This window comes from Lolium rigidum, chromosome 5 (assembly GCF_022539505.1).
Source record: "Lolium rigidum isolate FL_2022 chromosome 5, APGP_CSIRO_Lrig_0.1, whole genome shotgun sequence".
In the NCBI taxonomy this organism is placed as follows: Eukaryota; Viridiplantae; Streptophyta; class Magnoliopsida; order Poales; family Poaceae; genus Lolium; species Lolium rigidum.
In genome coordinates, this window is record NC_061512.1 from 211,282,782 (window position 1) to 211,298,158 (window position 15,377).

Below are 15,377 nucleotides of genomic sequence, written 5' to 3' on the forward strand. Positions count from 1 at the left end.
AGTAGTTCATCCTTGGACTATGGGTCCATAGCAGTAGCTAGATGGTTGTCTTCTCCTCTTGTGCTATAATGTTTAGATCTTGTGAGCTGCCTATCATGATCAAGATCATCTATTTGTAATGCTACATGTTGTGTTTGGTGGGATCCGATGAATATTGAATACTATGTCAAGTTGATTATTGATCTATCATATATGTGTGTTTATGTTCTTGCATGCTCTCCGTTGCTAGTAGAGGCTCTGACCAAGTTGATACTTGTGACTCCAAGAGGGAGTATTTATGCTCGATAGTGGGTTCATGCCTCCATTGAATCTGGGACAGTGACAGAAAGTTCTAAGGTTGTGGATGTGCTGTTGCCACTAGGGATAAAACATCAATGCTTTGTCTAAGGATATTTGTGTTGATTACATTACGCACCATACTTAATGCAATTGTCTGTTGTTTGCAACTTAATACTGGAGGGGGTGCGGATGCTAACCCGAAGGTGGACTTTTTAGGCATAGATGCATGCTGGATGGCGGTCTATGTTCTTTGTCGTAATGCCCTGATTAAATCTCATAGTAGTCATCATGATATGTGTATGAATCTCTATTCTGTCAATTGCCCACCTGTAATTTGTTCACCCAGCATGCTATTTATCTTATGGGAGAGACACCACTAGTGAACTGTGGACCCCGGTCCTTTCTTTTAGATCTGAAATACAATCTACTGCAAACACTGTTCTCTGTTGTTCTTCGCAAACAAACATCATTCTCCACACCATACGTTTAATCCTTTGTTTTCAGCAAGCCGGTGAGATTGACAACCTCACTGTTAAGTTGGGGCAAAGTATTTTGATTGTGTTGTGCAGGTTCCACGTTGGCGCCGGAATCACCGGTGTTGCGCCGCACTACACTCCTCCACCAACAACCTTCACGTGGCCTTCATCTCCTACTGGTTCGATAAACTTTGGTTTCTTTCTGAGGGAAAACTTGCTGCTGTGCTCATCATACCTTCCTCTTGGGGTTCCCAACGGACGTGTGCTTTACCGTCACAAGGAAGTTGTTGCCTCCACGCACAACAACTTTTTTTCTGGCGCCGTTGCCGATGAGATCAAGACACGCTGCAAGGGGAGTCTCTCACATCCAATCTGTTTACTTTGTTTATTGTCTTGCTTTACTTTATTTTATTTTCTGTCTACTTTGCTTACTTTATATCGAAAACACAAAAAAATTAGTTACTTGTTTTTACTTTATTTTATTCTGTTTGCTTAATTTATATTTATTACTGTTAAAATGAATACTCCTGAAAACACGCCCTAAATATCGAATACCGGAAAACCAAGCTGGGCCGATGCCAAGACCGGCGGCCCGCACCACCGCCCAACAAGACACCGCCGTGTCAGGCCCCCGATGGGATCTGACGAGATAGGATCAACTAAAACTGGAATTTGAGAGAAATTGAGAGATAAACTAGGTAATTGCTGGATAGAAATTAAAGGATAAAATGCAGTAATTGAAGAACTGGAAATAAGAACAAGATAAATTTAGGTTTTTGATTTCTTGATTGGTTTCACAGGATACACGAGATAGCCTTATATGGAGTGCGGCTAGGTACAAGATGATGGACTAGTTGAAATACCAATACTGCCCTCACACACTAATAACCACTAGTAACCCCATATTACCTACCAATACCATTCCCTGACATTCCTCCCTTCTTCAGACCATTGCTCAGTAATGGATAAACAAGTTTCTACAGAAACTTTCTTCATTTGTTAAGGACTTGAAAATTGATCAGCCAAAGAGGAATTCCATGACAATGAAACAGTGAACTCATTGTAGTGCATATGTGACAAATCTGGCAATGGTGCATAGAATTGAATATTGATCTGCAAAAACGAAGCACCTCTGCAACGTTTCTTCCATGCTGAAGTAGAATTGGAAGAGGACAACACATAATGTCAGCAGTATCACTGAAGTAAGTGAAACTGTGTGTGCCAAATTTCACAGAAAATAAATGCCTCATTGCATATTCAGTCCCTTTACTCAAGGTCTTCAACCGCCAGAACTCATATAAGAGGAGTTTGATACCTGGATCCCACTGAACTTGTCTTCCTTTCTTAAGTGAGAAATCCCACCAAGAACAAAAGTTCTTTGGGTGTAATTGATGGATAAGAGGTATAGGAGAAAGTGGAATCCAAATAAAATGGTACAGCTTTTTATATGAGAACAAGTCTATGCCAGGATCCCATATACAAGGTCCACTGCTCAATGGTACCTTGTCAGTGTTCAGATCACAGGGATATACCATATCATGCTTGTTGATAAGCACTTCCCACTTCTTGATATTTATCTCAGATCTCCAATCATCACAGCGCACAGTTGCTTGAACATACAGTATAGAGATAGCATGGGTGCTCTTTTCTTTTGTAAGCTCGATGGATCTTACATCATGTATAAGAGGACCATATGGAAATCTGAAATATGTAGTACCCTCTTTACTGAATGCATTATCTGAAGTGTTATTGAAACACACAGCAAGCAGTGCATTATCAGATTCCAATTTTGCAGCACAATGGGGTTCCTCATGATCATATATGGGCTTCTCACTGTTATATTGCTTTTGCTGACCACCAATATCACACAACTCGACAAAAAAATTCAGGGAACCATTTCCATCTTCCTCATAGTCATCATATACTGGTATTTCTTCAAACATGCCAGGAGCAACTTGCACACTAGTTGACAGTTGCATGTCATCAACATGCATGAGTAGCGGTGTCGAAGAAGCTGGACTGTCTTGGCTCGCCATGGTAGCTTCAGAAATTGTTGCCCTTTTTTCACCGAAATGCATAGCTAGTATCGGTACCACTGCAGACTGGTCAGCATCTGTGCACTGCAATTCGGTAGCACCATCAGCAGTCATAAACAAGACATGGAGGTTTGTATCTCCTGGATCCCAGACTTCTCTTCTCATTTCAGCCAAGAGCAAGTTCCTCTGTTGGTTGTTTCCATGTTGGGGCTTCCTCTGTTCACCACACAGTTCTGAGTCAGGCAATGAAGGAAGTTCTGTTCTGTTGTTCCTCACGCTGCACTTGATTGATAGGTTGACAAATACATAAGGAGCATGTGTACATGTAACATCTGTAACATCTTCACTGGACGCATTATCGGATGCCTTGTGGAAAGGTTTGGCAAGATGTTCATCCATGCCATTCAGATAAGACTTGTCTTCTTCATAAATATCATATACAGGCATTTCCTTGCACACATTGGAGGTATATGCTGCTTGTGCTGCCACAGATGGCTGAGGCGTGACACTAATGTGTTCCGCTGCAGAAGGTGACATTGTTGGAGTAGCCTGTTCCAAGGGATAATCTGCCGGCAGAGTAAAGTAGCTGTGCTCAGTTCCATCTGCTAGGAATACGCTTTGACGATTAAGATTATGGAAACCATATGGTTGTGGCCTTCCATCCAGATTTTGGAAACCAGAAGATTGGGGCATTTCAACGAACACCTCTGGGGCGACAGAAGGTGTAAAACCCACAGATGATGTAGGGGCAGTGGAGGTGCTTGACGCTGACGAGGGTACCATGGAATTGGTGAGAGAAGATAACCTGTCCCGTAGTGTGCAGAGCTCGCCTCGCAGAGAATCAAACGAGCGTTGTGATTCATATTGATGCGCCTCCAATCGTCGCTTGATGTCAAGGACCACACTAGGCATATGCTCGCTGACGCCAGCTTCAGTGTGAGCTTGTGCTTCGGCTGATAGCATGGTTGTAGGAGCAGGGGTAGCTGCAGACGAGGCGGCGGTGTTGCCGGGCTCCATCTCCGTGAGGAGGCGACTATTGGCGTTTGGGAGCTCCAGCAGCGGCGCTAGGCCAGGGAGCTCAAGCAGGGAGCTTGTCCACCTCCTTGGCGAAGTAGGCGAAACTGAGTCATGGAGTTGGAGCTGCAGTGCAGGGACGGACTGCATCATGGAGGTGGTGGTGGAGGGGAAGGTGTATGGGGCGGTGGAGGCAGTCGGATCTGGAGCAGGCGGTGGCCAATTTGGGGAATTGAAGGACGGGTAGGCGCCGGGGAAAAGAGTTGGTGGGTAGATGGCGGCGGCCGGGGAGGTGTAGTGGCTGTATGCTGGAGCGGGGTAGGAGCTGGAGGCGGGTGCTGTCAAGCCAAAAGGGGAAATACGGAGGTGGGCGTGTACGCCGGCGCGGTGGTGGGGAGGAAGAAGTGGGAGGGCGAGGTGTAGATCGCCATAGAATCGAATTGCGAGGGAAGAAAGCCGCCGGGGAGAAAAATTTAGCCGAGGATCACCTGCCTGCAGTATCATTTGTCGGGCCCGATGGGATCTCGACGAGATAGGATCAACTAAAACTGGAATTTGAGAGAAATTGAGAGATAAACTAGGTAATTGCTGGATAGAAATTAAAGGATAAAATGCAGTAATTGAAGAACTGGAAATAAGAACAAGATAAATTTAGGTTTTTGATTTCTTGATTGGTTTCACAGGATACACAGATAGCCTTATATGGAGTGCGGCTAGGTACAAGATGATGGACTAGTTGAAATACCAATACTGCCCTCACACACTAATAACCACTAGTAACCCATATTACCTACCAATACCATTCCCTGACACGCCGCCTTCCCCCCAACCTCGCCGGCGTTCGACCGACTCGCCGCCATGCCCCCCGCAAAGTGGTACCGTACTCTCTCGCCTCTCCCTTGCCCTCTCCCCCCACGGCGTCCCGCCGCCATCTCACCCCGTCTTCCCGCTGCGCAGGCTGATGCACTGGCACCCGAACCCTGGAGCGACGCTCAACAGCCAGATCCTGGCGGAGGCTTGCGGCTGCGCGGAGTCCCTCGGCGGCACCAAGGACGGCCGCTGGAAGACCTCCATCTTCTTCTACCGCCCGATAGCGCGGGAGACGGCCGCGAGCGGGGCGCAGCAGCAGCAGCAGGCCCCCGACGTGCCCCGCGAGCTCTTCGGTGTTGCCCTCCACGAGCGCCCCGGCCTTTACTTCTCCATCCTCCGGAACCAGCGCATCGTCCTACAGACCGACGCCGCCTTCCCACAGGTCATGGAGAAGCTCCAGTCCTACAAGGCCCGCGTCACCCTCAACTTCGAGGTCAGTTTCTTCCTTGATGTCACACTAATGGATTTAGGGGGTTAGTACTTTTTATTTATTTAATTGAACCAGTAGGATTAAATTGTTGATCTTCCCAATTCCCATAGCAAGCTCAACGGTGAATATGTGTGTTTTTCTGCTGAAATTGGAAGTGAATCTACATTTGCTGTAAATGAATTTGAAGTTCTTTGCAAGATCTGCTAAGTGAACTTACCACGATGAGGAAAGCTGCCACAGATATGTTTCCTCTTTTGTTGAATTTGGAAATGAGCTTAATTCTTGTTATATAACTTCAACTTCTTTTGGGGGATTTGTGAAGTGGACAACCACCGCGAGGAATGCCCGCTACAGTGATGAATCCGTCCAGGATAAAATTAAATAAACAAAGACACCTACCCAAGTTCTTTCAAATATTAGATCAGAAAAGGGAAAAGGCACAAAAATGGGTGGTTTACCCTTTGTGATCTTGCATATGTAACTCTATTCTTTCGAAATTAACTGGCAGAACAACTAAGATCAAGAGACATTAACAAGGTCAAACTGAGGTAAGGTCGTACATCTTTCCATAATTGCAAAATTACTTTAGCCCACAAATGGTTGGTGCCCCTAGTTATGATATGGTACATCTCAGCATCATTATGATCTTAATAATAGTGGTTGCCACCTCACTATATAGCTATCTTCATGTAGCAAGCAAACATGATCATATTTGTCCTCTAACTATGTCCAAAATGTGGCCGAAAGGAAGCTGAGTGTAAAGCAGTAGGTTCCGTGATAAGCCACATGATGATCGAATAGGAAGAGGAGGCATCTGGAATGGATAGTCTCGTTACTGTTGAAGCACCAGTTAATTGCATACTACAAAAGCAAAATGGTGTCTAAAGGCGGGCACATGGAGAACATACCTGCTAGGGAATGTGCTTCATGTTTCTCACCTCTTGTTTGTTTCGCTGCTCGCAAGCTTAGTTACACGAGCTACGGGGGTAGAAAGGTTAGGTTACATTACCTTACCTTTTTGAATAAACAAGGTTCTTTGTTGATCTTAGTTGTCGATCTTGATTGTTGCATCATATGTACACTTGTACAGACTGCGTTGGAAGTAGCAGATAGAAAACCTAGGGCAAGAAAATGACACACATTGTAGTGTGGTCTCGTTGATCCGATCTACCAAACATGGGACACAGATCCCTGGAGGAGGCCTTCATTTGCCACTACACTATCGCTTTGGCACTTAGAGGAATAAAAGATCAGGTCTTGTGATACGTAGAACAAAACTAACATTATGTGAAGTGGCGAGACAAAAATAAGTAGTGATTCCCTTGAACATCATATATTTTTATCACTTCCGTTGATCATATAGTTGTACACAAATGAACGTGACTAGGTGTCCAAGTAGTTCGGTTGTGTTTTCGTGATGTGGCTACATTTTCTTTAAATAAATTTGAACTTCTTTGCAAAACTTGCTAAGTGAACTTACCACTACGAGGAACGCTGCCACAGATATGTTTCCACTTTATTTTGAAATTGGAAATGAACTTAATTCTTGTTATATAACTTCAACTTCTTTTGGGGGATTTGTGAAGTGGACAACTACCGCAAGGAATGTCGCTACAGTCCAGGATAAAATTAAATAAACAACGACACCCACCCAAGTTCTTTCAAATATTAGGTCATAATAGGGAAAAGGCACAAAAATGGGTGGTTTACCCTTTGTGATCTTGCACATGTAACTCTATTCTTTTGAAATTAACTGGCAGAATTCGTGCATTTTTTTCTGCAAAAGGAAATGCAATGCAGTTAACACTCCCTAATTATAATTGTCAGAGAATTGCCGAACACGCCCTAATTATAATTGTAGTGTAACCAAATTTTGAAGGTCGCAAGAGGGAGAAATGCAATGCAGTTCACACTCCTGAACTTCAACTTTTCCCCTTCCATTATATTACTTGCGAAGTTGCTTACAAATGGTCATGGGTAGTTGACGCAGAGTCTACTTATGTTTGGTGATACTGGTGGGTGCTTGAGATATTTCTCCAATTGGCAGATACAATGGAATGTTTATTCAGATCAGACTGAAAGTATAGCTTGCGGTGGTGCTACATGTCCACCTGAGTTCATTTTTTTTTGGATTGGGCAGTGGTCTGTTGCACATTCACACACATGCACGTCGAGTGGTAAACCATATGTTTCGCGGCCTGTCAGATATATGTAGGATAAATCAGGAGATTTATTCGAGCGAGTTTTTGTTATAGATCTAGCGTGTATTTAAGGAAAATCGTCACACGTCTGTGGGTGACTGAGCCGTGCACATGTTTGCTTGTTAATGTTCTTGTGGGAGCCTGTAGTAGTAACACGTAGTGGAGAATGAATTGGGTTACACATTATATTTTAAATTCATTCATCCACTGTAATCAAGAGACATTAACAAGGTCAAACTGAGGTAAGCTCGTACATCTTTCCATAATTGAAAAATTACTTTAGGTCTTTAGCCCACAAATGGTTGGTGCCCCTAGTTATGATATGGTACAAACTCAGCATCATTATGATCTTAATAATAGTGGTTGCCACCTCACTATATAGCTATCTTCATGTAGCAAGCAAAATTGATCATATTCGTCCTCTAACAATGTCCAAAATGTGGCTGAAAGGAAGTTGAGTGTAAAGCGGTAGGTTATGATTGAATAGGAAGAGGAGGCATCTGGATTCGATAGCCTTGTTGTTGTAGGAATTCTAGTTAATTGCATACCACAAAGCGCATTGGTGTCTAAAGACAGGCACATCGAGGACATACCTGCTAGGGCATTTGCTTCATGTTTCTCACCTCTTGTTTGCTCGCTGCTGGCAAGCTTAGTTACATGAGCTACGGGGTAGAAAGGGTTAGGTTACATTACCTTACCTTTTTTGAATAAATCAGGTTCTTTGTTGATCTTAGTTGTTATCGATCTATATTGTTGCTTCATATGTACAGACTGTGTTGGAAGTAGCAGATAGAAAACCTATTGCAAGAAAATGGCACACATTGTAGTGTTGGCTCGTTGATCCGATCTACCAAACGTGGGACACGGATTCCTCGAGGAGGCCTTCATTTGCCACAATCGCTTTGGCACTTAGAGGAATAAAAGACCAGGTCTTGTGATACGTAGAACAAAACTAACATTATGTGAAGTGGCGAGACAAAAATAAGTAGTGATTCCCTTGAACATCATATATTTTTATCACTTCCGTTGATCATATAGTTGTACACAAATGAACGTGACTAGGTGTCCAAGTAGTTCGGTTGTGTTTTCGTGATGTGGCTACATTTGCTTTAAATAAATTTGAACTTCTTTGCAAAACTTGCTAAGTGAACTTACCACTACGAGGAACGCTGCCACAGATATGTTTCCTCTTTTTTTGAAATTGGAAATGAACTTAATTCTTGTTATATAACTTCAACTTCTTTTGGGGGATTTGTGAAGTGGACAACTACCGCGAGGAATGTCGCTACAGTCCAGGATAAAATTAAATAAACAACGACACCTACCCAAGTTCTTTCAAATATTAGGTCATAAAAGGGAAAAAGGTACAAAAATGGGTGCTTTACCCTTTGTGATCTTGCACATGTAACTCTATTCTTTCAAAATTAATTGGCAGAATTCATGCATCTTTTTCTGCAAAAGGAAATGCAATTACGTCGCAAAATATGTGGACTTATTTGGATCAATTGTCCTGAAGACGTGAACTCTGTTGGAAAGTACATCATTCTCATACGTCTTTCTAGTGAACAATAGTGACAAAACAATCGATTCTACCAGTTTCCAGTTTGGGTTTTGTAATTTCAGGAAGTGGGTCTCCTTGAGTACGTAGTGATGTGTGAAAATTGGCGTAGAATTGATCATTGAGTTTCACGGTGAAGCTACTTGGATATTGCTTGTATCTATCTTCTGTGCTCTGTTAACCCTTCATTTTATCCTAGATTTTGTTTTTCAGAATAGAGGTTGAGTCGTTGAGACCCCCTGATCATTTTATCCTAGATATTTAGTCATAAGTTCTGTCTTCTATTTTATTTATTGTGCTTATGTTATTACACTGTACTTGTTGCATCATCTCATATGAAACTTCAGTTGATTCACACATTAATTATATATCTGTTCCCATTTATAGGGATTTCAGTATCAATTGGGTGATTTTTACTTGAGGATAGCAAAATGTGTTCCTAACAATTCTGAAACACTGAGAGGAATCATGATGGAGGTACTGTTATTAACTTTTTTTTTCTGGCTTCCTTTTCTAACCATACCTGGTTGTCCTTAATCATATGATTGACTACTTGTTTATCTGACTTCTCTTAGTAAAAGACGAGAGTCAAACAAAATGCAGTTAAACTATTGTATAATTTTGGTTTGAGACTTTGAGTAATTACTGTTAGTGGAGCAGTGAGAGTTTTAGTATTCCTCCTATCCATATTACTTGTCTCTACTATGGATGTATCTAGAGGTAAAATGTGTCTAGATACATCGATATTAGTGACAGTTAATATGGATCGGAGGGAGTACCTACATTTTCAACCTAATTCCTGATTCCTAGATTTATATAGGTCCAAGCAGCCTGGAATTCCATCTATTGATAAGTACAAATCTACGACCTGCTTCATTTTAATACTTTATTCCAAGTCGAACAAAATTTAACTATGTTGAAGTTGATGAACTTTAGCAGATTCAGACAGTGATATTCGCGCAACTGCATGATTTCATTTTTGAATTACACCTTCTGAGCTTGAAAATTATCAGGCTCTTGATATCCCTTCTGGCAATAGTTCAAAGGCCATCCCATTATTTGGGCATATACGCTAACTTGTAAATATATGTTATAGTCTACACCGTTGTCTGTGTAATTAACTCAAATTCTTAATTGCAAGAAGAAAAAACTAGATGCATTCTAGTATATATATTATATTAACCTGCCTGAAACTGTTCCATTTGTGAACCATCAATGCTTTCCTTTTTTGTCAACTCAAGTTAGCAGGAAAACAAATCTCGGTAATAAAATTTCCTGGTATAAACAATATTTCTTTGAACAAGAAATTTTGGCATATTCGAAGTTATTGAGTATATTTTGACCAGGAAAAAAAATGCTTGCCTTTTAGGTCTGGGGCCCTGCACAAAACCGTGCAGACCCAGCAAAGCAGATGAGCCTTTCTGTGACATGGATAATGTGGATACTTCTAATATTACACTTACAATTTTATTTTCAAACGTTCTCGTGGTTGACACAATTTTTAGAAGCAACCAGGAAATCCTGTTTATAGTTGTATTTCTCCGAGATCATTCCTTTGCTTGCGGGGGGCTGACTTGAATTTTTTGTGGTGGTTGCTTTGGATGCAGGTAGAGTATTGTCCCCTATCTTCCATCGAAAAGTCGAGGGCAATCATGCTAGACTTCTTTGACATATGGCAGGAAACACTTGCAAAGAAGTCGCTGCCTGGCCGTTTCATCCATGTAGAGTCTAATTTTTCAGAGTTTGGTCTTTCAGATCAGTATTCTTACCAGCACACTGCAGTTCAGTACGCGATCTGCCTGCAACAGCTTATGGCATCTGTGAGGCAGTGAGGGGCTAAGTTCTGTAGATGGAAGTTTTAGAGTATGATGATGTTTAACCTGTTCCCATGATCCTGATAACATTAGCACATGGCAATGGCAGGACATGCATCTTATGTTATGGAACGTAATCAATTTGTATGGTTAAATTATCTCTTCTACTCCCTCCTATTCATATTAATTGACTTCAATATGAATATATCTAGAACTAAAATGTGTCTAGATACATTCATATTAGAGTCAATTAATATGAACTGGAGGGAGTACCAGATTTGTGGTGTTGACTTGTTCTGTAGATGGAAGTTTTAGAATATCATGATGTTTAACATGTTCCCAAGATCCTGATAACATTAGCATATGGCAGGACATGAATCTTATGTGATGGAACGTAATAGATTTGTATGGTTAAGTTATCTCTTCTACCAGATTTGTGGTGTTGACTTATGTATGGAATATCAAGTGGTAATGGTCAACTGAGCAACTGAGTAGTTGTGACTTGTCTTCTCATGAACTCCACTATGAGTACCATAAATAGACAGATTGAGTATTTTAGATCAGGTCAAACATAAGAACATCTCTAACAGGTGATGTATTATATGCCACCAAAAAACAGGTGATGTAAATATTATACATCACCAAAAAGTGGGTTTTAATTTTAGAAGTCAGTTTTTTGTTTTCTTATTGATGTAAAATAGAGCACCGGTGCCACACAAAATGATGTAAAATAAGGCACGTTACATCATTGACTATGTATGGATTTTTTTCTTCATATTTTTAAATCTCATAAATGTGATTTTCGATTAGGAAAAATGGACAGATCACTGGTGCTCAGGTCAAGGCACTTTTCAGATCGTATTCTTCTATTCATTACCTCCCCAACCACGTCATTACATATATCTTGAAATAGAAATTTTAAGTTATATTAATTTTACACTGTGGATATCGATATGTTTCTTTACCTTTCTGCTAGCTCTTGAGAAATAGTTTAGCTCGGTCAATCCACTGCCCTGTAAGATCATGTCCCAAGATTCGTGCTCCCTCATTCTTTCTTCCTTGTGACTGAACGAATCAGGAGAGGGACAGCCACCCGGAGCCACCAACGACACGGCTGGAGGTAGCAGAGGTGGTGGAGGGAGCAAGAAAACTTAGGGTTGGGGGTGATGTCCAGTAGCAAAGAGGTTGTGGCCTCTCGCCGGACTTAGGGATGGCCGAGGGCGGTGGTGAACCGGCGGAGGAGGACCTTGGGACAGGGCAGCAAGGCGTCGCAGCAGCGCGCTGACCATGGGAAGGAAAGGGCGATGGTTAGAACTGCGGGTGGTTGTGGAGGCTCTCCGGAAGAGAGGAAGAACGCCATGAGAGCGTGGACCGAGACCTAGGTTGGTCCTTGGTCACCCGAGGCTTAGGCCTGTCTTTTTCTTTAAAAACTCAGGTCTAAGTTTATAAAAGTTTGATTTAGAAAAAAATGCATAAATTATCTTTTTTTTTCTGTCATGTCTTATACTATCTTTTTTTATTGAAGCCGAGAGTATTTTTGTTTAGGATATCCGGAAAATGTGTAATCCCTTTTTTTGGCGCTCCCCACAACGTAAATAATCCAGCGAGGCAAACTAGCCGTTCATGTTGGGCTGAAGCAGGCCTGTAGTGGCGCTCCCGCCACAGCCCACCCTATAGCGTGGGTCAGAGCCTCACAGGCCCAGTTCAAAAAAAAGAGCCTCACAGGCCGCTCGGGGACCTCATGCAACGGTGACGGCGCACGAGACGCGACGCCGGCTCAACCCTACTACCCTAGCTTCGACCTTCCAGCAACCGAGCGGCGCAGCGCGGAGCGTAATGGGAGCACCGACAGGCGGCGGTGGCACGGATCACGCCCCCATGGAGAGATGGCGGGCGGCGCCGGCTCCGGCAGGCGAGGGCGGCAATCGGAAAAGCAAGCGCGGGAGCCAGGACTAGCAGCTCGTCGAAAACTCGAGCTGATCTGTGAGCCCGTCGAAAACCTTCCAAAAATCGCCACAGAATTTTCCCCAATTGATTCTACTCTCCTTCTACTGATCTCGGTTACCTCAATCTGGAGCCTCTCGACCCCTTGCTCGCACGCATGGAGTGGATGGTTGGGCCCGTGCTACCACAGAAGGATTCGATGGTGCACGCCCCTTATGCGACGGTGGCGGTGGTGCAAGGCGCTGTTCATGTGGGCGCAATCACTTCTGCCATGCCCGTTAGGTGTTCGACATCGGATCTCTCAGCTACGAACATGGGAAAGGTGCTTCTCCCTGCTACAACCACAAGCAGCACTAGGAATGATATGCTGCAAGGTGCTGTCGAGACTAGCGTGGACACACATATAGGCTGTTCGGCCCATGTCCTCCCTAGCCCACTGCAAGGTTCTACCACAGGTGCTCGGGTTGTCAACGCCGCCCCACTGCGCAGAACCTCATTCCCTTGCTTTGATGGCTGGAATCCGCGCCTCTGGCGAGCTCAATGTCTTGAGTACTTCAATCGGTTCAATATAAATAAGTGTATGTGGGTTATCGCTGCTACAATGCACATATGGAGGACAAGGCCAAAGTTTGGTACGAGGCTTACAAGTTGCGTCAAGCTGTTGGTGACTGGTCTGAGTTCATGGATAATGTTGAATCACACTTTGGTGTTGCCGATCTTCCACCATTGGTGCAAATCATGGGTGCTGCTCAACTGAGCTATCCTGTTCATGCTAGCAAGGACATCTCGCCCAAATCACCGAATAGTTGTTTTCCTGTGAGTTCCAAAGAGGTGATGGTCACAGCTGCCGACCCGACGGAGCCGACGCTTGTTCAATGTGTAGAGAGCATCCAGTTGAAAATTGCACAATTGAAGTTGGCACTGGACAGTGAGTACGAGGAACGAAAGAAGTCACACTTGCAGAGTGTAAATCAGATGCCAGAGCCAATTACAGAGGTTGCTGATGATGTATTCACTTGTGTTGGGGGCTCGTCACGTTTCCTGGAGTTAGATATGGATTACAATGATGAGGTGCTCACTTGCATTGGAGGCGTGTCCCTTTTCATCATGCATTGTATGGATTCTCTCCAGACATTCTCTGAAATGCATCTCATGGAGTTTGATGATGAGATCTTCACTTGTGTTGGAGACTGCTCCATTTTTCTAGAATCAGACATGGATAACTCAATCCTGGTGTTGGCTGCACCATTCTTCCAGGATGTAGTGTGTGCCATGGAGATAGCTGACCCTGCTCTGAGTCATGTTGATGGCTCGTCTTTTTTCCTAGACATGCCTTTATATTCTCGTATTGATATCTTGGATGCTAACCTGCCTTGCAAGTCTAGTGATTTTAGCTCCTGGAATTCCGGAATATGAAATGTTGTCATGGTGTCAAAATGGCTTCAGTCTTGGAAACCCCAGATGGCCTTTATGGAGAATTCTGAACTTGATTGACAATTACAGGGTCCCTATGCAACTAGCTAGTTCTTCTGCACATAACAGTGGAGGGATTTCTCCCAACTGGGATCCACTACGGTCCTCTCAGTTTCTCACAACCAATTCATTCCTACGTTTGGATGAATTCAAGGGAAGTGGTGCCCATACCAACACATACATACAATTGGATCTCCATAATATACCACTGTTTAGTTGGAGTGCACACTTTTGTATTTACTGGAGCGCCACATGGGCATTGTTATGTATGCCATTATATGCTTTTGGGCAGCTTACCTGTTTCAGTTTGTTTCCGAGGTGGTATATCTGGCGACTGGAATGCAATCAACAACAAACACTATACTGCCAGATCTTGCAGCTTATAACAAGTAGTTCTGCCCAGTCAAAGGTGGAATTCTTATGTCTGCTTGCATTGGAGAATCAGGCTATTATTCTTGTTGACATACAGATGTTGGAGCTCCTTGATGCAAGTGTTCTGTTCCATGTTCTTTCCATTCAAAAGCTAAATACCATAGTCACCAGGTTACCGGAATCACAACAGTGGCATCCCAACTGCAAGAAGAATTTCTCTGCTCTCGGTTGTTACTATGATGGTTGGTTTGCCCAGATCTCCCTGATTAGGATTGTCATAGAGCTTCTTAGTGTTGGTTTTTATGTGTCCCTGAAGCTCACTGATCTACTTGAGATGATTCAACCAGAAAAAATTGTGTGGTATCCTTCACTATGCCAAAGCAAGCATTATGTAGTTCAACACTGGAGCTTGGTTTCCAGTTCTCGGCATTCGGGAGTTTCAACTTGGTGTCCATTCCAATCACAGGACCACTGCCGTGGGCAAGAATACAACCAGGAGCATAGTGTTAGCCGCATTGTATTCTTGACTGTTCCATGGGATCCTGGTGGCACTGATGATGATGGCATTCCATCCATTGCTTGGGGACAAGCAATGTTTCTTGGGGGCGGTAATGTCATAACCGCACATGGCAACATATGGGGCAGAGGGGTCATGGGCTGTGGGCCAAGTCGACATGGACTGGTGGCATTGGTCATCATTTACAAAGCAAGCAGGAACAACACCGTGGAGGCATCGAAGAGAAATACAGAATCAGTTTGGTCTTCTTCTTCCTCGGCTCGTCTCCTCTCAACCTTCTTCTTCTTCAGGTCCGGCTGCTCTCCACAAGCATCCAAGGTCCGGTGGCTACCACAAGCGACCAGTGTATCGATCTCACGTCTCGACGATCGTCGACGGCAACGGGACATGACA

At 43.4% G+C, this 15,377-nt stretch overlaps 1 protein-coding gene across 1 annotated transcript; it reads left to right on the top strand.

Annotated features, from left to right (window-relative positions):
* Nucleotides 1-1,337: 1,337 nt before the first annotated feature.
* Nucleotides 1,338-10,836, top strand: LOC124653520 (mediator of RNA polymerase II transcription subunit 20a-like). Its single transcript, XM_047192571.1, has 5 exons — nt 1,338-1,371; nt 4,618-4,680; nt 4,763-5,108; nt 9,252-9,341; nt 10,472-10,836. The coding sequence occupies exons 2-5, from the start codon at nt 4,664-4,666 to the stop codon at nt 10,694-10,696; spliced, it is 678 nt and encodes a 225-aa protein (XP_047048527.1). The 5' UTR covers nt 1,338-1,371; nt 4,618-4,663; the 3' UTR covers nt 10,697-10,836.
* Nucleotides 10,837-15,377: the final 4,541 nt, after the last annotated feature.